General features: G+C 40.2%; 1 protein-coding gene across 5 annotated transcripts in view; it reads right to left on the reverse strand.

The window, feature by feature from the left end:
- F8 (coagulation factor VIII) overlaps positions 1-25,210 on the reverse strand; it is a 189,326-nt gene that overhangs the window by 160,524 nt on the left and 3,592 nt on the right. The window contains exons 1-2 of one of the 5 annotated variants that reach the window (XM_003317789.6): positions 24,282-24,628; positions 1,372-1,493 (exon numbers count right to left, since the gene is read on the reverse strand). In XM_003317789.6, the coding sequence (XP_003317837.1) occupies positions 1,372-1,493; positions 24,282-24,424 (265 nt within the window). In that variant the 5' untranslated portion in view covers positions 24,425-24,628. Of the gene's footprint in view, positions 1-1,371; positions 1,494-24,281; positions 24,629-25,210 lie in introns of those variants that run through there. The other 4 variants (XM_063804695.1, XM_016944624.3, XM_063804694.1 and 1 more) reach the window with 4 other exon arrangements.

Raw genomic sequence — 25,210 nt, forward strand, 5'->3', positions numbered from 1 at the left:
CTTCTCTTAGACCACTGCTTTTAATTACATTATGTGAGATCTCCCTTTTATTGCACTTTGGTTGATCCCAAATCTTTTCCAGTAACCTTCAGGTATTAACCAACAGTATCATTCTTAGGTTCTAACAAGTCCAGTCCAGTCTAATACCGAATTTTTGATGTCTTCTGCAATTGCAAGTTCCCTTCCTTCTCTAGCTACATTCTGACAGCCCCACCTTCCTCTCCTAATCTTCCTCCCCAACTCACCTTTGTGTCTCTGGACCTGCCAAGGTAGGAGCAAGTGGAAAGGAGGGGGGAGGGTAAAAAAAAATAGGCACAATGACAAAGTCTTTCTTGGAAGGAGCAGTGATAATGTGGCATTAGTACTCCCTAGTTGTGACACATACCAAAATTCTGCCTTTCTTTCTTAGGGAACTTATGAGTTATTTGGAGACCTCTCCCTGCCAACAAGGAGACACCCCACTGCTCCTGATCTTGGCATGGGATATACCTTCTCCAGCTGGTCACTTGTATCTCTCCTCTCAGATTCTGCTTCTGGCAGTACAACCCATACAGGCTTTTTCTATTGGGGTTATCTAATCCTGGCAGGAAGACCTCTCAGGCAGAGTCTTTGTAAGACAAGTCCCATTCAGTGACCTTCCTGGCCTTACACCTAACAATGGTAGTGCAGTTAGCTCCCACTATTGCCCACTCCCCCTGCTATTCCATCAGGAGAAGTCCTTTTGGCCTCTGACCTTGAAAATTTATCCAGATAAAAACCAGGCAGTGGTCAGTGTCTCCCAAGTTCCATAGGTACCTTGTCCAGTCTTCGAAGTGGTTCTCCTGAAGCCTCCTTCATTATACCTTGACATGAGGGACAGGCCTCCCACCCCCCATGGGGTAAGCAACACATAAAACACCGAAGAGGCTCTCCAAATAAATATTCAAATCTAAAGTCTTCCATAAGTTCCTAGCCTTTTTTTATACAAGGTTGGAGGTGAGTCAGGGCCTAAGGGTTGCAGAACCAATTTTGGACTACTACCTGAACAAGTTCTAAATCGATAGGCTGATATCTCTCTTTAGAATAAGGGGATACTTCCCACCTATAATTCTCAGCAACAATTCTAAGACAGAAAATGTCCTGTCATAACATGTTGTTACATACTTTATTTGACATCTCAGTGGAGGTAAGCAGTTGGCATAGACCAAGCAGAGGAAGACGGCCCAGCAAAAAGACAGAAAATGCAGTCAGTGTATTTCCCTATAGGTAGCAGTTAGGGAAACATTCTCTTTGGCAGCTGCGCTTTTTAACTGCAACCTCAAGATTGGGGAATCTGTGATAGAAAATAAGATACCCAATTTCATAATTAGCATTTAACATTATTTTCATTACCCATCCAGGGTGGCCTTGGCTTAGCGATGTTGAAAAGGTGATCCGTGAATTCTACAAACACAGTCTTTTTGTACACGACTGAGGTGTTGAATGGAAAAGATTTTGGCACTCTAGGAGGAAATCTGCGTGAAGAAAGGAAAAAGTCGTTTATTTTGGTGGACACTTCAAAAAGCAGCTGGAAGTAATGCTTCCATACTACTCTTTTCTACTATTAGCAAGGAGGCAAATTTGAAGTTGTATATAAATCCCTAACATCCATTAAACCGAAACACTGTTTTCACAACTCAACTGATACATTAGGTGCCATATGATAAGAATCATAAAATCAATAACCATACACTGCATCAGCCAAAAATCCTTTGCCAAAGCAATAGCTACTGCATCCTTCAATTTCATCTCTAAAACAGACTATAACTTTCATCTAAGTACCTTGTGTTCAAATTTTGTCAGTATGTACCTAAAATTATACTTCCATCCTTAGGGATACCAGGAATATCACAGAGAAAATTACCTTTCAGCAGACTATGTATATTGAAACCTACTAGTGCCAGAAGCTGTAATTCAGAATCAGTCCTACATTAATGTTCATTCTTGTCTCCACTCAGATACTCCCAATTACTCATTTATTCATGAACCAGCTACTGAATCAGAAATTATATAATTACTTATATAAATGTTCCCAAAATGTTATTATTTGCCTCCATTGTCAAAGCCCTTTTAAGCAAAGGCTGGTTCCCAACTTTTCCTCTCTCCCTGCATGACAGTTTAGCATGTCTGGGGGCCTCCTCACGCCAAATAATCAAAAGGACCAATGTGAATCTTGGTGAATAAGGGACACTGGCCCCAAGTGAATTGGTAGAAATTACAAAGTGGTTGAAGGTGACTATCTCCACTCACTAGTTTCATGTGCTGATGAGTTTTGCACACCATGGAGCAGTTCTGCAGCTTTCTCTATGCCATAAAGAGCCTCTCTTCCTGACTTTTATGCTTCTGGACATCTAGCTTTTATCTCCCATCAAATTTTACCAGTTGGTATCATTTCAACAAGCCAAAGGCACAACACATGGGCATTTGGGTAATTAAGGCTTAGTTGGAGAAAGCAAGGCTCCTGCCCTGGAAAAAAGCTTTCATGTGTAGATCTAAAATTGAGCATTTGCCCTCCACAGATGTACATCGATTCACTTATGAACCGTATACTACATGCCACTTTGCCATAACAAAACACATCAGACATAAACATGGAAAAGGAGAGATTTTTAAAGACATACACTTAGATGTGAAGCAGTTGTTCGAGTCTCATGTCTTATTGACTCTCAGGGACTTTTGAAAAGTGGTAGATGTGAAAGATGGAGAACAGCACAAATAAATGCTCGGTATGGCGGACCACTGAAGAAAGAACCCCAAATATCATCCAGTGAGACACTCCCTCCATTGTCATAAATGATGGCAATAATGATAAAGTGAGGGAAAGGAGAGGCAGCTTCTGATTGTAAGTATTCGTATGCTTGGAGTAAAAGCCACACCATGCCTCAGATTACCAGGATGTGGAATGAATAAGAAGGGGTCTGGGCATTTATCACTTGTTTATTTCTTTCTCAGTCTTGTGGTGAAATAACAAAAGTCTCATTGTTCCTTTCAGGAGCAGCCACACTGGAGAATCATTCATTCTTGTAAGAAATTTTGCTTTTCCTTTAGTCAGAATGCTGAGATAGAGAAGGAAAATGCAATCTAAAAATGGTGAAAATGGCTAAATTGGTAAACCAGTGACCCATGGGGATTTTTTTCAATTTTAATAATCGTGGTAAAATACACATAAAATTTACTATCGTAAATCTTTTTTTTTTTTTTTTTTTGACAGGGTCTCACTCTGTTGCTCAGGCTGGAGTGCAGTGGCGAGATCCACCTCCCGGGTTCGAGCGATCCTCCCGCCTCAGCCGCCAGAGTAGCTGGGACTACAGGCATGTGCCACCATGCCCGGTTAATGTTTTTGTAGAGACAGGGTTTCACCATGTTGCCCAGGCTGGTGTCAAACTCCTGGGCTCAAGCAATCCACCCTCCTTGGCTTCCCAAAGTGCTGGGATTATAGGCGTGAGGCACCACGCCCAGCTTAAGCATGTTTAAATGTACAGTTCAGTAGCATTAAATATTCTGGCCAGGTGTGGTGGCACACACCTGTAATCCCAGTACTTTGGGAGGCCAGGGCAGGATGATCACTTGAGCCCAGGGGTTCAACACCAGCCTGGGCAACACAGCAGTACCTGGCCTCTACAAATAATAATAATTAGCCAGGCGTGGTGGTGTGCACCTGTGGTCTTAGCTGCTTTGGTGCCTGGGGTGGGAGGATCACTTGAGCCCAGACAGTTAAGGCTGCAGTGAGCTATGATCACAAAACTGCACTCCAGCCTGGGCAACAGAGTGAGATCCCATCCCCAAAAAGAAAACGTGTAATATGCTCCCATCTACCTCCAGAATTAATTTTATGTTGTAAACTGAAACTGTATAAACATTAAACAATAACTCTCACCTCCTCCAGTCTCTGGCATCCACCATTCTACTTTCTGTATCATTTTGACTACTCTAAGTACCCAATATAAGTGGAATCATACAGCATTTGTCTTTTCATGACTGGCTTATTTCACTTAGCGTAATATACTCAAGGTTCATCTATGTTGTAGCATGTGTCAGAATTTCCTTCTTTCGTAATGCTTTGTGTGTATATACCACATTTAGATTATCCATTCGTCTGTCAATAGACACTTGCAGTACTTCCACATTTTAGCTATTGTGAATAATGCTGCTTATAAACATGGATATGATGGTTAATTTTATATGTCAACTTGACTGGGCTAAGAGATGCCCAGATACATGGCAAAACAGTATTTCTAGGTATGTCTGTGATGATGTTTCCAGAAGAGAATAGCATTTGAATTGGTAAAGAAGATCACTCTCACCAATGTGGGTGGGCATTATCCATTCCACTGAGGGCCTGAATAGAACAAAAAGACAGAGGAAGGGCAAATTCACTCTCCCTGTTTGAACTGGGACATCTGTCTTCTCCTGCCCTTGGACATAAGCATTCTTGGTTCTGCCTTCTGACTCAGACCCTGTACTTTTACCATTGGCATATATTTTTACACACACACACACACACACACACACACAGATCTGTTTCATTGGAGAACCCTGACTAATACAATTGATGTATAAATATCTCTTTAAGACCCCATTTCAGTTCTTTTGCATATATAGCCAGAAGTCGAGTTGCTGGATCATATGGTAATTCTGTTTAATTTTTAGAGAAACTGCCCTATTGTACATTTGCAATAGTGCACAAGGGTTCCAATTTCTCCACATCCTCACCAACATTCATTATTTTCTGTTTTAGTTTTGATAGTAGCCATCCTAATGGGTGTGAGGCGGTATCTCTTTGTAGTTTTGATTTATATTTCTCTAATGATTAGTGATGTTGAGCATCTTTTCTTTCTTTCCCTCTCACCACATCACTACAGGCCTATTTACTGTAGTTCCTCGTAGCCAGTACATCATGTCCACCTTTTAACAAGAAATTACAAGGCACACTAAAGGGCAAAAACCACAAAATTTGAAGAGACTGAACAAGCAGGCATCAGAATCAGAGTCAAATATGGCAGGAATGTCATAATTATCAGACCAGGAATTTTTTAAACTATGATTAATATGCTAAGGGCTTTAATGTAAAAAGTAGACAACATGCAATGACAGATGTATATCGTAAGGAAAAATATGGAAATTCTAAGACAGAATAAAAAAGAAATGCTAGAGATCAAAACACTGTAACAGAGATGAAGAATGTCTTTGATGGGCTCATTGGTTGATGAGACATGGCTGAGGAAAGAATCTCTGAGCTTGAGGACATGACAATAGAAACTTCCAAAACTGAAAAGCAAAGAGAAAAAAAGACTGAAAAAAAAAAAAAACACCAACAACCATGGCAGAGGCTATGCATGGGCCCAGAATGTCCAAAAACTGTGGAACAACAACTACAAAAGTTGTAACATACACATAATGGAAACGCCAGAAGAAGAACGCAGAAATGAATAGGAGCAAATTTTTAAAGCAATAATGACTGAGAATTTCCCCCAAATTAATGTCAGACACCAGACACCATACCACAGATTCAGGAAGCTCAGAGAATACCAAAGAAGATGGATGCAGCCGGGCGCGGTGGCTCACGCCTGTAATCCCAGCACTTTGGGAGGCCGAGGCGGGCAGATCACGAGGTCAGGAGATCGAGACCATCCTGGCTAACATGGTGAAACCCCATCTTTACTAAAAAATACAAAAAAAATTAGCCGGCTGTGGTGGCGGGTGCCTGTAGTCCCAGCTATTCAGGAGGCTGAGGCAGGAGAATGGCATGAACCCAAGAGGTGGAGCTTGCAGTGAGCCGAGTTCGCACCACTGCACTCCAGCCTGGGTGACAGGGCGAGATTCTGTCTCAAAAAAAAAAAAAAAAAGATAGATGCAAACGAACAAATAAAAAAACCCTACACCTAGGCATATTATATTCAAACTCCAGAAAATCAAAGACAAAAAATGTTGTAAGAAACCAGATGGGGAAAAACACTTTATCCATAGAGGAGCAAAGATAAAAATTACATCCAACTTCGCCTCAGAAACCATGCAAACAAGAAGAGAGTGCACTGACATATTTAAAGTGTTGAGAGAAAGAAAAAACAGTCAACCTAAAATTCTGAACTCTGTGAAAGTATCCTTCAAAAATGAAGGAGAAATAAAAACTTTCTCAGACAATAAAAATTAAGGAATTTATTGACAGTAGACCTGCCTTTCAATAAATATCCAAAGAAGTTGTTCAGAGAGAAGGAAATTGAATCTACAAAGGACACGCATTACAGAATGAATAAATGAAAAGAACATCAGCCACAGAAACAGCACTAAACAACCAAGTAGACTGAATGACTTAGCCACTTTGATGCTTACCAGCCTCTGCTGTTGGTGCCCCAATTCTTACAAAATGGATGTATGAAAGGAGGAGCCATGGCAGAGGCTATGCACGGGCCCAACATCATGGACTCATCAATACAGATCTAGCTACTGATGTTGTTAATGTTCAACTTGCCAGTAACAGAGACCAAAGCTAAGGCTCTGATATGTCACCATTTCTCAAGAAAATCATTCAGTCGCTTGGTGAGCCTCAGTAAACACCACCATTCAAGGCCTCACAGAATATTTGATCTTACATAACACTGCATCAGACCAAGAGATCTACTTTAAAGCAAGAAGATACATGACCATGGAATCCACTACCCAGAAGCTACCCACTTGATAGAGTGGTAGGACAGCTTGTTGAAGGCACAGCTGAGGCACTAGCTTAGACATAATACCTAAGGACGAGGCACCATCCTGCAGGATGCAGTATATACTCTAGATCAATGGCCATCGTTTAGTGGGGTGTGTCCCGAAGTAAAATATATGGTTTTGGGAAACAAGGAGTGTAAGTAGGAGCAGCCTCACACTACCATTACTCCCAGTGACCCAATTAGGGAAACTATGCCTCTTATCCCAACTCTGGGCTCTGAGAGTTTAGAAGTACTGGTTCTTAAAAGGGGAATATGTCCGCCAGTGGACACACCAAGAGTCTCATTAAACTTGAAACTATGGTTGCCATCATATTACTTCAGATCACTATTAAGAGACCAAGAGGTAAGGAAAAGAGTCACTATCCTGGCAAGTGTAACCGATCCTGATCATCAGGAGGAAGGGCTGACATTACACAATGGAGACAGAGGAGAATATATTTGGCAGCCAGGTCATCTGCTTGGGTATCTCTTAGTATTCCCTTGTTCAATGCTGATGATAAATGGACAAGTACAGTCATGGCTTACAAAGGGCATGATGACCAGGTACCTTATCTGGTAACCCACTTGGACCAGCAGAAGTATGAATTGAGAGGGTGGTGGGGGGAGGGATCTAGAATGGGTAGTAGAAGGGGAAGATGATGAGTACCAGTTGCAGACTCAAGAAAAGCTAAAGCAGCAGGAGTTGTGCTGTGTTCCAAACCTTTCTCTTTTGTTTCCCCAGGAAAGGGAGCCCATCAGAATCCTGAAGGAACCATTCCAGAACTTATGAAGCAAATGAATCTGAGCAGCAGAAAGGGTGGACCACAGTGGAGGCTGGTGTCCAGATTCACCGCTTCAGGACTAAAGCACTTATTTCCTAAGCTGCTGGGTGTGCTGACAGCTGACAACTCTAATCTGAATTCCTCTCTGGGAACCAATTTTGGCTGAAGTCAGTCACCACATCCAAACTCATGCCTTATTCCTGGTAAATGTGGGACTATATAGGTCCAGACAACTTGCCTCAATAGAGAACATCTCTGCAGAGCCATCCTAGCTTGAGCTCCCTGTGGGATTGACCTTTGTTCAGACTGTATCACCTCAACTTCTTTTACCCAATCCTGCTTCCTTCACTCCCCCATGGGTGTTGATCCAGAGGATCCCCCTCCTATAAACTTTCTGCATGCAAGAAAAAAAAGAGAGAAAAAAGGAGAAAAAAGCAGACAATAATTTTTATTCATGTGCTTAAAAAGTTGTAAAATCACCCAAGGAAGCACATAAGTTGTCAGTATGTGAACAATGTTGGAAACATTTTATTTTGTCTGATTTCCTTTGGGAGAATTCATTGCCAGCTATAAATCTGTGGAAACGCTGCCACACAATCTTAGCACACAAGATTGGCAGAAAATCGCTTAGAAACACTGAAAACATGTGACAAAGTGCTTTCCGTGAAAAGGGTGGATGCGAAGCAGTAAGGACCCCCTTCATGAAGCACGCGGTCACCCTCCAGCCACCAGAACCAGAGGAACGCTGTGGTAACTGAGGGAAAACGCATCTAGGCACACGTCACGGTGGCACCTTCCAGCAGGTCCCCGGGGTTGTGCCCCTGGAGCTCTGACAAAGAGTGTGGCCCGGAAATGTGATGTTTGGACTGCAAGTTTTGGTGAGAAATAACAATGCATCAGGTTGCAGACAAAGCAGACCCTGCTCTGTGCGTTTATGGGAGCCACGCCCAACAGGAACCACAGGGAATGATCGAAAGGAGAGGGACGGACACAAACAGACACACCAGAGAGAGGTTCTCAGGAGGAGGCTCTGTGGCCTCCAGACCACGTCAAAGCCAAGGCAGAAAGGATGAACTGAGGAAAGGAGGAAAATTTCCCCTTAAGGAAGGTAAAATCCAGAAGGGATCCCTAAAATGGTGAGCAGTTTAAACCTAGCAGTTTTGCATTAATTCACATAAAGTATAATGAAAACTGTTGGACACACAAGGAGAGACTGGCCAATCTATAGTCACAGAGGAAGACCTTCACACCCCTTCACAGGATCTCGCAGCAGATTGGCTGAAAAGTCTCCTTGAAACTGCAGACCTCTCTCAAGGAGACCCACTGAGTTGGGCAAAGGTGGGGCCGACTTAATTCTTGCCTCCCTGCTCTCCCACGTAGCCCTGCATTTCACTCCATTCCAGGGTTTCTGGGACACCCGAGAAAGCACGTAGTCCAGGGAGCACGTCTGCCAACTGAAGGCCTTGACAAATGACTTTCTGTACTGGCTGAGGGCCAGGGCCCAGCGTACTGATAAGGAAGCTCTTCCAGAAAAAAGTTGGGACAAAGGCATATTAGTGAGTGGACACAAACTAGAAAAATCTCCAAGTAATACGTTAATGCCAACAGAAAGCATCCACCTTGAAGGAAGCACAAACCAACAACACATATAAAAATGACTCTGGCAATTCACATCAGCTAGCCTCTGCATAGGCCATCGCAGTACTGGCAAGACATGAGCTAAGTGGCTACAGCAGCAGGGAGAGAATTTATGCATGGACCCAAAAGTGTGGCTTCCCACTGACTAAGGCTGATCTAGCTACTGTTGCCACCAAAGTCCAACCTGCCAGCAACAAGAATCAATGCTGAGCTCCCAATATGCCATATTGGGCCCAACCCCTGGGCCCCTGACCAGTACTGGTCTGTGGCCTGTTAGGAATGGGGTCACATAGCAGGAAGTGAGCAGCAGGCAGGGAGCAAAGCTTCATCTGTATTTACAGCGGCTCCCCATCACTTGCATTACCGCCTGGGCTCTGCCTCCTGTGAGATCAGCTGCTGCATTAGATTCTCATAGGAGTGCGAATGCTACTGTGAACTGCATATGCAAGGGATCTAGGTTTTGTGCTCCTTATGAGAACCTAACTAATGCCTCATGATCTGAGGCGGACAGTTTCATGCCGTAACCATTCCCAACAACCCCACAGTCTCTGGAAAAATTATCTTCCACGAAACCAGTCCCTGGTGCCAAAAAGGTTGGGGACTGCTGCAATATGGTATTGTCCATCACAGAGACAAACCAGCTTCTCGGTGGCCAGACACACTGAACTCCTTCCATCCTAGAAAGGACAGGACTTCATTGTGATACCTAATCTTGGCGTAACTTAGCCTTTCCTCCCTTCAGGGCCTTAGCCAGCACCACTATCTGAAATCTTACAGAGGATTTGATTCACTGATGTGGAATTCCATATAGCACCGTGTAGACCTGGGGAATCATTGTACAGCCAAAGAGATGAGGGAGTGGGTCGACAACCAGGCACAGGTAGAACTCCAGCTTGGAGGCAGGTCTCTGTGAGGATGGAGGGCCAACCTCCAAGGTGCTGTATATGTATGAATTCAAAGATGATTCTGTGTCCCCACTAAGAAGATTACATGGGGTTTGGGAATCAAAGAGTGGCAGCAAAAGAACTCTGATTAGCACCCCCGCCAATGAGCCACGTGGGGAGTCTCTGCCGCCCCTCCCTGCAGCTCTGGGACCCGCAGCAGAAAGGCCCCCGCAGCAGAAAGGCAAGAGTATACGGCGGGTGCCACCTGGCCCCGCCAGGCTAACCCAGGGCAATGCAGAGCAGTGGCAGGGAGAGGGGGTGAGGGGGAAGAATGGCAGGGGCTGGGGGTGCCATCACGCCCAGGGCGCGGGCAGGAGCGTGCAGCTGAGCCCTGAACCCACGACGACCTGGAGCTGAGCAGCAAGAGGGTGAGGGGCGCCCGGATGGCAGTCTAGGAAAGAACTCCCCAGTCCCAGCCACTGGGTGTGGGAAGTCAGCCTTCACCTCCGCTGAGGTGTGCGCCGGGATTGCCCCAGAGGAATGTTGCCTGTGGGGGCCACGCACCTTCCTTCCCAAGACAGACCACGCCCCTCTACCAGGGCATGCCCCGCCCATTTCCAGGACAGGCCCCACCCCCTCTCTGGGCAGACCACGCCTCTTCCCAGGGCCGACTCTGCCCTGTCCCAGGATGGACAGCACTTCATGAGTGCTCAGTGCAGGGACACAGAGGCCTGGACATGTTGGTCCAACCTGGAAGGTTCATTCCAGCTCCAGAGCTCCCTGTAAGGTCCAGCAAGGCTGTCCTGGAGCCTACCCGGCAGCGCGCTTCTCCCTCTGCCTATCCCTGATTCCTCAGGTGTTGATTCCAAGAACACTACAAATAAAATTCCTGCATGTTAATCTTCATCTCAGAGTCTACATCTAGGGAACACAACCAGTAACATTAATTTATATTTAAACATACTCTAATGTCATCTACCTCTAAAAATTTCCATGGCACTAGTCTTAACATAAGCCTATGTAGTTTTCAGTCATTTAACATTATTATGCCCTTCCACATTCACCAACTCATCCCTAGTTTGCTACCTTTCTCCTTTTTCCATATCATATCCTTGGTTCCACTACGTCTATCCTACCCCCTCTCTGTGCAGTTTCCATTGATTTCTAAGGTATTTCAACATAAGTTACCACAGTGCTTTCACTTTAAATGTTTCTGATTAAAAGCCAGACGCAATGGCTCACATCTGTAATCCCAGCACTTTGGGAGGCCGAGGCGGGAGGATCACCTGAGGTCAGGAGTTCGACACCAGCCTGGCCAACATGATGAAACCCTGTCTACTAAAAATACAAAAATTAGCCGGGCGTGGTGGGGCACGCCTGTAATGCCAGCTACTCAGGAGGCTGAGGCAGGAGAATCGCTTGAACACGGGAGGCAGAGGTTGCAGTGAGCTGAGATCATGCCACTGCACTCCAGCCTGGGGGATAGAGTTAGACTCTGTCTCAAAAAATAAATAAATAAATAAATAAATGTTTCTGACTAAAATGAAGATATAAGACACATATAAAATATGTTATAGAGCAATAGATTGGAAGATCAGAGAGGGAACAGGATCAAGAGCACACAGAAACACTTTTTCCCTCTCTGAGGGAAGAGTGAAAACACATAATTGATGGAGAAACAAGATTGTGAGACAGAAAAACAAAAAGGCCTAGGCCCTAGGTCAAGTATATGTGATTCAGGACAGGACTCTATTCAAAGGGAATAACTAGATGTTCCTAAGAGCATTAACACCCTCCAAGTGTGTGATTCAGTTCTGAGATGAACCTATTACAGGACAATATCCAGCTCCCCAGCCTGAGACCTTTGCCATTTGAGTGAATATTTTCCACGCTGGCAGAAACATGTGATTTATTTGCCTGTCTCACTTTCAGGCAAATCTGCATAGTAAATGACAAAATGTTCCAGGGTTCCTGGGTTTTACTCCTTCCTAACTTTTGTGGGGTTTTGTTTGTGTATTTCCTTTGGGATTCAATATAGAAATCCTGCCAAATATATTTGGCAACCATTGTCCTTGACATGAACTGTTCTTTCACATTTTATCTAAAACTAATCGGAAAACCTATTATATTCCCTGACCCGTGGTTAGAAGAAACTGAGCAGCTGCGGGAACAGATAATATAAAACTGAATTTTCCCAGCTGTTTATTTCAAACCTTGGCAGAGGCTGTCAGGATGTGTCCAGAGTCAGCTTATCCTGTTAATCAGCATCAAAATAATCTAAAGTGTAAAAGGGTTTCATCAAAAGAAAAATTCTATCAACTTTTTTCTGGTAAATACATGTGACTGCCTATACAATAACAGAAAGCTAGATAATAAATTAATGATGTATGCCATTCAATTCAATTTTATACTCAAACTATTATTCTCTGTGCCTCAGGCTGCATGCTAGATGGACACTAATATACACAGTGTATTAAGTAAAATTATCTCAATATTAATTGTTAACAGGGCTAACTTTAATGGATAAATGGTTGTTTAGTTAGATGCCAGGCTACTGACAATCTGGGCCTCTACTTTCAAGGTCACTAACATTGCTCATCTGCAGGCTATATAGGCTGTAGAACGAACTTGGATCCCCTCCTCACGCCATATACCAAAATTAACTCCAAGTGGATCAATGACCTCAATGTAAGAACTAAAACTATAAAAGTCTCAAAAGAAAATATAGGTTTAAATCTTAGTGATCTTTGATTTGACATTGATTTCTTAGATATGACAACAAAAATACAAGCAACCAAAGGGGTAAAATAAATAAATATTCGATTTCATCAAAATGAAAAACTTTGTGCATCACAGGATACTATTAGGAAAGTGAAAATACTACCCACAGAATGGGAAAAAATATTTTCATATCATAGCTCTGATAAGGGTATAATATTAAGAATAAATAAAGAACTTATACAACTCAGTACTAAAAAACAAATAATCCAATTAAAAATACGCAAAGCATTTAAATAGACATTTCTCCAAAGGAGATATACAAATGGTCAATAAACACATGAAAAGACTCTCAACAACGTTAGTCATCAGGGAAATGCAAATCCAAACTACAATGAGATATCACTTTATCCACACTAGGATGAGTATAATTAAAAAGACAGACAGTAACAAGTGTTGATAAGAATACGGAAAAATTGGAACACTCATACTTTGGTAGTGAAAATGTAAAATGGTGCAGCAGCTTTGAAAAAGTTTGGCAGTTCCTCTAAAAGTTAAACATAGAATTACCATGTGACCTAGCAATTATATTCCTAAGTATATTCCGAAGAGAAATAAAAGCATATGTACACAAAGACTTGTACATGAATGTTCTATAGCAGCATTATTCATAATAGCCAAAAGGGGAAACAATCCAAAAGTCCATCAACAGATGAACGGATAAACAAAATGTGGTCTATCCATACAATGGAGTATTATTCAGCCATAAAAAGGAGTTAAATTCTGATACATACTACAACATGGAAGATTTTTTTAAATTAAAAAATGAAAATAGTTTCATTCTTACTATATCTTTATTTTCTTATTTTAACTCCTCTATCATTCTGCAAAAATGGAAGAATCTTGAAAACATGCTAAGCAAAAGACGCTAGACACAAAAGGCCACATATTTTATCCCTTCATTTACATGAAATATCCAGAATAGGCAAAACCACAGTGACGGAAAGTAGGTTAATGGTTGCCAGGGGCTGGGGAAAGGAAGAAAATTAGAAGTGACTGTTTAATGATTACAGGGTTTCTTTTTGAGGTGATGAAAATATTCTGGAATTAAATAAAGATGATAGTTGCACACTTTACGGTTTCACTAAAAACCACTGAATTGTACACTTTCAAATGGTGAATTTTATGATATGTAAAGTATATGTCAATAAAAATGTGGAGATTTAGGAAAGGAAAAGAATCTCCACACTGAAAATAAGTGATTTTTACAGTATGTAAATCATACCTCCAAGGAGTGAAAAAATGGTAAGGAAATATTCTGAACTTTATACTATTAAATTCAACAGCTCAGATGGAATTTCTTTTCTTTTTTTGAGACAGAGCCTTGCTTTGTTGCTCAGGCTGGAGTGCAGTAGCATGACCCATAGTTAATTGCAGCCTTGAACTCTTGGGCTCAAGTGATCCTCCTGCCTCAGCCTTCCAAGTAGCTGGGACTACAGGCATATGCTACCACACTTGGCTAATGAAAAAAAATTCTGTAGAAGTCAAGTCTTGTTATGTTGCCCAGGCTGATCTCAAACTCCTGGCCTAGAGCAATCCTGCTGCCTCCTCCCAAAGTGTTGGGGTTACAGGTGTGAGCCACCATGCCCAGTCTCAAATGTAATTTCTTAAAAGAAATTATTAAAATTTATCCTATAAGAAATAGAAAATTCAAATAGCCCTTTACCTATTAAAAATAGAATTCACAATTAAGACCCTTAAAAAAAACAAACCAAACCAAAACAAAAAACACTGGGATAAGATGATTTCCCTGGTGAATATAGTTAAACATTTAAAAAAGAAATGATGCCAATTCTACACAAACTCTTTCATTAAATAGAAGAGTGAACACGTCTCAACTCATTTTATAAGAATAGTCAGCCGGGCGCGGTGTCTCACGCTTGTAATCCCAGCACTTTGGGAGGCCGAGGTGGGCGGATCATGAAGTCAGGAGATCGAGACTATCCTGGCTAACACGGTGAAACCCCGTCTCTACTATCAGTATAAAAAATTAGCCAGGCGTGGTGGCGGGCGCCTGTAGTCCCAGCTACTCGGGAGGCTGAGGCAGGAGAATGGCGTGAACCCGGGAGGCGGAGCTTGCAGTGAGCCGAGATCGCACCACTGCACTCCAGCCTGGGCGACAGAGCGAGACTCCATCTCAAAAAAAAAAAAAAAAAAAAAAAGTCTTAACTCTTTGATATGGTTTGGCTGTGTCCCCACCTAAATCTCATCTTGAATTGTAGCTCCCACAATCCCCATGTGCTGTGAGAGGGACCAGGTGGGAGGTAATTGAATCATGGCAGTGGGTTTTTCCCATGCTGTTCACATTATAGTGAATAAGTCTCATGAGAGCTGATGGTTTTATAAAGGGCAGTTCTCCTGTACAATGCTCTCTTGTCTGCCACCATGCCATATAAGATGTGTCTTTGCTCCTCCTTTGCCTTCCACCACGATTGTGAGGCCTCCCCAGCCATGTGGAACTGTGAGTCCATTAAATCTCTTTCCTTTATAAATTACCCAGTCTCGGGTATGTCCTCATAGCAGCATTAGAACGGACTAATACCACTCTTATATCAAAACCAGACAATGACATTATAAGAAAATCACAGCCAAATATCCATCATGAACACAGACGCAAAAACTAAAAAACCACCATCACCACCAAAACCCTTAACAAAACAGTTTTAGTTGGCCAGGGCTGCCGTAACAAAATACCAGAGATTGGGTGACTTAAACAACAGAAACTTATTTTCTCACAGTTCCGGAGGCTGGAAATCCAACATCAGGGTGCCAGCACGGTCAGTTTCTAGTGGAGCCCTCTTCCCAGCTGGTAGATGGCTGCCTTCTCGCTGTATGTTCACATGGCTTTTCCTCAGTGCATGAGTGTAGAGAGAGAACCTTCTCTCTTCTTATGAGGCCACCAGTCCTATCAGATTAGGACTCCATCCTTATGGCCTCATTTAACCTTGTTTACCTCCTAAAAGCCCTATCTCCAAATATAATCATCTTGAGAGTTAGGACTTCAACATATGAATTTGGGGTGGGGGGAGGTGGAGACAATTCAGTCCATAGCGAAAATATTACCAATGTAATATGTCACAACCAGGTGGATTTTTTCCCTGGGAATACATAGCTAGTTCCTCATAAAAAAATCAATCAAGGTAATTCACCATAACAGAATAAACAAGATAAACCATATGACCATTTGAATAGATGCAGAAAAAGCATTTGACAAAATCCAGTATCAAATCTTGATAAAAACTCTCACACCAAGAATAGAAGGAAACTTCCTCAATTTGACAAAGGGCATCTATGAAAAAATTTACAAGTAATTGTACTTAATGGTAAAATAATGAATATTTTCCCTCTGAAATCAGGAAGAAGACAAGGATTCTGCTATCATCAGTTCTATCTAACATTGTACTGGAGGCCCTTGCCAGTACAGTAAGGCATGAAAAAAAAAATAAATAAAAAGCATCCAGTTTGGAAAGGAAGAAGCAAACTGTCTTTATTTGCAGACAACATTATTGTATATGTAGAAATTCTAAAAGAAGTGCAAAATGCTACTAGAGCTAAAATGCAAATTAACAAGATTAGAGTGAACAAGGTCAATATACAAAAATCAATTGAATTTCTATATTTTAGTAACAAATGATTGGAAAACGAAAACAAATAAAAATGATACAATTAACAATAGCATTGAATCCCTCAGAATACTTAGGGATACAATTAATATAATTCTTGCAAGAACTACTCTGTAGGCTACAAAATATCCTAGAGGGAAATTAAAGAAAATTTAAAGAAACAAAGCCATACCATGTTGTTGTATTGAAAGATTCAGTATTGTTTAAATGTCAATTCTCCCCAAATTGATCTACAGATTCAATTCAATTCCAGTCAAAATCCCAGTTGGCTATTTGGTGGAGTTGGCTAGTTGACTATAAAATTAATACAGAAATATAAAAGCCTAAATATATCAAAAGCAATTTCAATAAAAAAGTAAGTTGGAGGTTTTAGACTGCCTGATATTAAGACTTACTATAAAGTTACAACAATCAAAACAATCTGGTACTGGCATAAGCACAGATATACACATCTATGGAACTAGAGAATCTATAAACAGATTTGCCTGCATACAGTCATTTAATTTTCTACAAAGGTGCCAAGGGAATTCAATAGAGAAAGAAAAGTCACACCATACAGAAAATTTAACTCAAAATGTATTATAAACCTAAATACTAATGCTAAAATGATAAAAGTTCTAGAAGAAAACAGAAGAAAGGCTTTGTGAACTTGAGGTGGGCAAAGATTTCCTAGGACAGGGGGAAAAAAAGCATGAATCATAGAAGAAGAAAAGCTAAATTGGACTTAACTACAACTATAAATTTCCACTATTTGAAAGACACCATTTGGAAAATGAAAATGCAAGCCATAGATTGGAAAAAAACATTCAAAACAGGTACCTCTGAAAAGTCCTGTACGCAGAATATATAAAAAATTATCAAAACTCAACAATAACAAGACAAACAACCCAATTAAAAACTGGCAAACCATTATCCTAAGTGAATTAACACAGGAACTGAAAACCAAATACCATATGTTCTCACTTAGAAGTGGGAGCTAAATGATGAGAACACATGGACATAGAATAATAGACACTGGAGATGACTAGAGGAAAGAGGGAGGAGGAAGGGTAGCAAGGAGTGAAAAACCACCTATTGGGTACTATGTTCACTACTTCAGTGACAGGATCATTCATTCGTAACTCAAACTTCAGCACCATGCAACATACTCATGTAACAAACCTGCACATGTACCTCCTCAGTCTAAAATAAAAGTTGAAACTACGTTTAAAAACAAAGGACCAATGATTTGAATAGACACTTCCAAGAAGATATAGGAATGGCTAATTAGCACATGCAAAGATGCTCAACATCTTTAGTCATCAGAGATATGCAAATTAGAAGTATAACCAGGCGCAGTGGCTCAAGCCTGTAATCCCAACACTTTGGGAGGCCGAGGCGGGTGGATCACTTGAGGCCAGGAGTTTGAGACCAGCCTGGCCAACATGGCAAAACCCCGTCTCTACTAAAAATACAAAAATTAGCTGGGCACGGTGGCGTGTGACCATAGTCCTAGCTACTCAGGAGGCTGAGGCACGAGAATTGCTTGAGCCTAGGAGGCAGATGTTGAGCTGAGATTGCGCCACTGCACTCCAGCCTGTGTGATGGGATGAGATTCCATCTCAAAAAAAAAAAAAAGTATAGTGAGATACCACTGTGCAGTCATTAAGTACTGGCAACATCAAATGTTGTCCAGGATATATTGCAACTGGAACTCTCATGCATTGCTGGTGGGAGTATAGAATGGTACGTTCAAGAAATCTGTCTGGCAGTTTCTCTTAAAGTCAAACATGCACTTACCATATGATCCAGCAATTCCACTCCTAGATATTTAACTAAGATAAATGAAAATAGATGTTCACACAAAACATGTGGAGCACTGTTCATAGCAGGTTTATTTGTATTTGCTCCTAACTGGAAATAATCCAAAATTATGATATAATCCCATAATGGAGCAGTAATCAGCAATAAAAAGGATAGAAATACTTTATACAACAACCTGCATGAATTTCCAAATCATGATGCTGAAGAAAAAAAAGCCATAGAAGAATACATACCGTATGATTCCACTGATGTAAAATTCTAGAACATGTGAAAACAAATCTGTAACTTCCAGATAGTAGTTTATTGGCTGAGGCCAGGTCAGTGGGAGAGACTCATTAAAAAGTTGCAGGAGGGTTGATGTAAATGCATGTTGATTAGGGTGGTGGTTATGCAAGTGTATGCATTTGTCAAAACTCATCAAACTGCATATTTAAAATTGATGTGCTTCATTGTATGTAAACTATACCTGTGGCAGGTAAAAATTTGGCCCACATCACCTTTGCTCCTTGGTGTCATGTCCAAAAATATATTATGTGGCAAATTAAACTTTGCAGATGGAATTAAGGGTGCTGATTAGCTGACCTTGAGATGGGGAGAGTATTCTGAATTACCCAGGTCGGCCCAATGTAATCACATGAGTCCTTAAAAGTAAAAGAGAGAGGCAAAAAAGGCCAGAGATATGCACGGAAAATTGAAGTCAGAGCAATTCCAAGCATGAGAGAGTGTTGATGCACCATTGCTGGTAGAGGGCACTACATGGAAAGTGAGAGAAGGAACTGAATTTGCTAACATTCCAAATGAGCCTGTAAGCAGATTCTCCCCAAGAGCTTTCACTAAGGAGTGCAGCCCTATTAAAACCTTGGTTTTGGCCTTGTATGACTCTGCACAGAGTATCCAGCTGAGTCCACCTGGACTTCTAACTCACAGAAACTGTGAGACAGTAAATGGGTGCTGTCATAAGCTGATACATTTGATGTAGTTTGTTACACAGCAATAGGAAATTAACAGGATATTCAATGTTGACCCAAATACTACAAACTAACTTGATAAACAAATTTAAAAAGCAATTAAAATCATACGTCTAGATTATCAAAGATGAAATCAAAGAAGATATTACAAACTATTCTGAAAAAAATGAAAAGAAAACCCTTCATGCTATACCATTTTACAATGTATACTTACATCAAAACATTATCTTGTACACCTTAAATATATACAACTTTTATTTGTCAATTATACCACAATAAAGCTGGGGTGGGGTGGGATAGAATTACGTGGGGACTAAATAGTTTGCTGAGGATGGGGCCTAGGAATGTAAATTTTAATAAGCTTCCCGAGTGATTCTTACGCACACTGAAGTTTGAGAACTAGTGCCTTCATGGACTTCAGCTTTGGGTTGAGCTTTAAGAAAGTCAGGGTCCAGTTAATGAATATGAGAGATACTGCTTTTTTTTATTTTTTTATTTTTTGAAATGGAGTCTCACTCTGTCACCTAGGCTGGAGTGCAGTGGCACAATCTTAGCTCACTGCCACCTCCGCCTCCTAGGTTCAAGCAATTCTCCTGCCTCAGCCTCCTCAGTAGCTGGGATTACAGGTGAGCACCACTATGCCCAGTTAATTTTTTTTTTTTTTTTTGGTAGAGACGGGGTTTTGCCATGTTGGCTAGGCTGGTGTCAAACTCCTGACCTCAGGTGATCTGCCTGTCTCGGCCTCCCAAAGTGCTGGGATTACAGGCATGAACCACCATACCTGGCCGATTGCTTATTTATATCTCCAAGCTTCACTGATCAGAAAATACTTTTCCTGAAAAGTTATCCTACAGAAATCAGATCATGTTGAGAGGATAAGTCTCTGGAATGTTAATAAAGGTATATGGAGCTAGCATAGTTGAACTGTTCACTTTTTGCATAAGAAATCTCACTGTTCATGTTTTCCCATCGGACAAAATAAAACAGACTGACGAGTTTTATATATTAATGTGTGAACAGTGCATAGCTACATGCCAATAAAGCAGCACAGTTAATGAATCAATAGCTTCTTTTTCTGCTCAGTGAAAATAAAAATGCTTTATACCAACTAGAAAAAAAAATAAATCCAAAAGCTCATTCTTTGAAAAGAGCACCACCAGCAACAAAATAGACAAGTCATTGGCAAGCTTATTCAAGGAAAAAAAGATAAATAGCAAAGATAGAGGAATTTAGGATTAAGAAAGGGCACATAACTACAGATAATGTGGAGTAAAAGAATCATGAGTGAGTGCTACATGCAACACTGTGGCAACAAAATTGAAAAAATAAATAAAGTTACTTCCTAGAAAGGTATATAATTATTAGAAGTTGAAACTTGAATTGACTGATTATCATAGAAGAGCCTGGAGGGGTGATTAAAGATATTGCAAATGCCACTAGGACCAAATGGATTCATAAGTGAGTCTCACCTAACTTTTAGACAATGGATAATTCAAATGTTACTTAAGCTATTCTAAGCAATAGAAAAAGATGGAGTACTCATCAATTCATTTGATAAAGCCAACAAAACTTTGTTTATTATTATTAGTAGGTTGAGTAGTGAAAATCTACTAAGAATAGTAAAAAAAAAAAAAAAAAAGAAAAGAAAAAAAGCTATAGATCGATCCCACATGTAAAGGCACACAGTGTCTAAAGAAATAGTAGTACATAGAACCCACTAATGATCAAATTCCATGAATAGTAGATTTTACTCCAAGAATGTAAGGGTATTTAGTGTCAGGACATCTATGAACATAATTTGTTTATCAACATATCAAAGAAGACAATTCAGATGATACCAGCTGCTGAAAACTTATTTATGATAAACATTTTGTGGCAAATGAGAATAGAAGTAATAAACACCATTTACAAAAACCAAAACAGCAAATGTTACTCTAAATAGCAAAATACAAAAATTATTTCAAGTAAAATCATAGAGTAGAAGGAATGTTCACTTTTATTGTTATTATTTAACATTTGCTCTTGTTTTCTAATAAATTCAATAAGATAAGAAAATGAAATAACTGGCTATAAATATTGGAAATGAGCTAAAATCTGTCTCATTTAACTTATGATATGATTCAATACTCACAGAGACTTTAGGGTAAAATTACTAGAATTAATAGGCAAATTTGGTAAGGTAGCTAGATTTAAGATGAATATACAATGGCTGGGTGCGGTGGCTCAAACCTGTAATCCTAGCTCTTTGGGAGGCTGAGGTGGGGGGAATGCTTGAGCTCAGGAGTTGAAAACCAGCCTGGGTAACATGGCAAAAACCCATCTCTAAAAAATATACAAAAATTTTCCGGGCATGGTGGCCTGCTCCTGTAGTCCCAGCTACTTGGGGGGCTGATACAGGAGAATTGCTTGAATCCAGGAGGTTGAGGCTGCAGTAAGGTGAGATCACCCCACTGCACTCCAGCCTGGGTGACAAAATGAGACCCAGCCTCAAAAGAAAAAGCTGAAAATACACAAACCAATAGCTTATCTCTATTTGGTACTAAGCACTCATAAATGGAAATAGGAGAAAACTATCTTATTAACAATAGCATCACACTTATAAAATACACAGAGATAAATGTAATAAGAAAAATATTTAAATTTATTGCATTAATAAAATTAAGGTCTGAGTTTAATGAAATTGCAGTTAGAATCACAACAGGGCTTGGATCTTTTTAATTTGAAAAATATCTTAACAGTTTTATGTGGAAGAATAAAGTGTCTAAGAATAGCTAAGAAAGGTACAAAAAGAATAGTGAGGATTGCTTTCACCCACCAGATATCAGAAGATATCATAGGCTCACTGTAATCAAATCACTATGGTACTGGCATAGCAAGATAATAGTAGATTAGTGAAACAGCCTAATGAATCCAGAAATATATGCTAATATATATGAGAACTTTATATGATGAATGTGTTGATTCAAATCAGTGGCAAAAGGTGCCATCACAATAGGCTATTGATCTAGATGGAAATAAAACTAGACAAATCCCTCTCTCATGCCATATGACAAAAGTAATTAGCAGATAATTGAAGCAATGCATATAAAAAGCGAAACAGTAAACATCTTGCAAGAAAATCTGGGAGACTACACGTACAATCTTGAGGTGTGGGAAACATTTTTAACCAACCTTGCCAACTCTGAAGATATGAAAGAAAGGATATGTCTGATTATAAAAATTAAAAACTGTTTTGGTAAAAGTTATAAGAAAGTCAACAGACAAACAATACATCTTGGGGAAAACTGCAATATACATGACAAAGAGTTAATATTTGTAATAATAAAAGGGTTCTCATAATTTTTTTTAAATGAAAGAGTCCAAAGAATAATGGGCAAATCATATGACTAATTAAATCCCCCAAATAAATCCAATAGCCAACAAGCATTTAAAAAGATGCTCAACTTATTAGAAATAAAAATAACACAATGAAAGTAATGATGCAATATCACTCTACACCTGTAAAATTGGCAAATTTTAAAAACAGGATAACACTTATCGCTATGTGAATGCAGAGAGAAGGCCATTTTCATACTTCGATGGTAGAAATGTTTGAAAAGTTCTGACCTCTTTGGAAATTAAAACTGAGAAGGAAACATTCCCTTCGTTCCATTAATATTCCTCTTGCAAATTTGTTCAACAGAAGTAAAAGCACCAGTATGTAATGATATAGGATATAGTAGCCAAAGACTGGAATAAAGTGAACATATTGACTAAACTGTGATACAGCCATACCATAGAATCTTATATAGCCAATAAAAATAATGAATTAAAGCTATACCAATTGACTTAGAGTTCTAGTACGTGTTAATGAGTGAGAAATGTGTGTATAATGTCCCAATTTTATAAAACAAATAATGTCCAAGAAAACCTTTGTGTGTGTGTATGTGTATGTGAATATATATTATCGTACTGGGGTTACCAAGCTGAGGTGGGGGAGAAGGGGACTGATGTGGAAAGAGGATGGGGAGCCAAACAGAAAGAACCAAAAAGACTATAAAGTATGTACAACATTTAATGTTTACACAGCCACAATCTATGTATTATATTTAAATCTTTATAATACACATTTAAAGAAGACAAAAAAATATAAAATAAATGATTTCAGCATTCAACTCAAGAAGCAAAAATCTAACAACAAAATGATCCAAAGGAAATTAGAAGGAAGGAATAAATCAATGAAAGTAGAAGCAGAAAGTGATACAACAGAAAGAAAAAAGAGATTGATAAATCAAACCAAAAGAAAATTCTTGACAAGACCAATAAAATCAAGAAAACTCCTGGAAATATTATCTTTAAAAGAGAGGAAGAGAACATATACAACATAAGGAATGAAAAAGAAAATATAACTACAGACACAGAACAGTTTAACAAAATCACAGGAGACTCTTACATAACTTGATACCAATACATTATCAAATCTAGGGATAGTAGATTGCTTTCTATGAAAGTATAGACCAAAATATACCAATATTTACTGAAGAAGAGGTAGAAAAATCTGAATCAACTGATGACCATAGACAATATTGATAAAGTTATTTAATACTCTGCCTAAATGCACCAGAACCCCCAAAACACGAAAAGCTTCTGAACTCAAGGCTCATATTATCCTTACACCCAAAGTAGGAAAAGATATTATAAAAACACACATCGCATGTACACACAAGAGAACCAGACATGAAACTTGTGTGTGATATTGATTGGATTTCATTGCCTTGATTCTCTCTATGGAAGCTTGGGCAGGCGGAGGGAAGTTTTGTCTTTGTCCCTTCACCCTCCCTCTACTCCAGTCTCTAGATTCTGGAGGAGCAGCATATGACGAAGAGAAGCAATGGACAAAACAGAACAAAATATCAACAAATAGGTCAGACCTATGAAAAGAATTGGCAGTTAGCATTTCTGCTAATAACACAGATGTGTGCACACCTTACCCAGAAATGTTTCTTTGGGGCCCAGGTAGCATCACAACCATCGTAACCCGATGTCTGCACCTCCCTCCAAGCAGACTTACATCCCCACAATCCTGGCCCCGATCAGACCCTACAGGACATGCCTTTACCTTGCGTCCACAGGCAGCTCACCGAGATCACTTTGCATATAGTCCCATGACAGTTCCACTGCACCCAGGTAGTATCTTCTGGTGGCACTAAAGCAGAATCGCAAAAGGCACAGAAAGAAGCAGGTGGAGAGCTCTATTTGCATGACTTATTGCTACAAATGTTCAACTGGAGAAGCAAAAGGTTAATTCTTCTCTAAAATATCTTTAGCTCCCAGGAGGGGAAAAAAGTAAAATTTCTGATTTAATGAAAAGTCCCAATTTCTTTGCAGAGCATTTTAAGGAACTTTACCCACTGGATGTGCTCAGCACTAAGCAGTAACCGATAGGATTGCTTCCTTTTTATCAGTGGGAAGCAGCCACAGGAAGAACTGAAGTAGCAAAAGGGAGGTTGCTAAACTTAACCCATTCACTTCTGAGAGCAGTAGGGGCATAAGTCTGCTTTAATCAGAACCTTTAAGGAAAGGAGGAGAGGGATGGAGAAGTCAAAGTGAACAGGAGCTTTAATTTGTGCTCCTATTCCTAGCCTACTCCAACCCTCTTCCTGAGTGGCAGCAGCAAGAGAAGTTCTGGATGTTGTCGAAGATTCTAGAATTCACTTGCACTAGCAAGAGTAACCAGCAACCTGTTAGTCTCTCTGCTTTTGCCCTTGCCCCTCACACTGCTGCCAGTATGAGGAATTTATAGTTTTTAAAACTGTAGTTTTACATATAACATGAGGTTAGGCAACTATTGTTTTAAAAACTATAATTTATAGTTATAATTTAAAACTATAAAGCGAGTCCTGTCACTCCTCTTCTCAGAATCCTCCAATGGCTTCTGACCTCCATCAGGGTAAAACCCTACATCTTTACCATGGCCTAGGTCCTAGAGCATCCCACATGGTCTGCATGCCCTTTCTCCTGACCTCTGTAGTCTCATCTCACTCTGGT

The sequence above is a fragment of the Pan troglodytes genome, chromosome X (assembly GCF_028858775.2).
Source record: "Pan troglodytes isolate AG18354 chromosome X, NHGRI_mPanTro3-v2.0_pri, whole genome shotgun sequence".
Classification (NCBI taxonomy): domain Eukaryota; kingdom Metazoa; phylum Chordata; class Mammalia; order Primates; family Hominidae; genus Pan; species Pan troglodytes.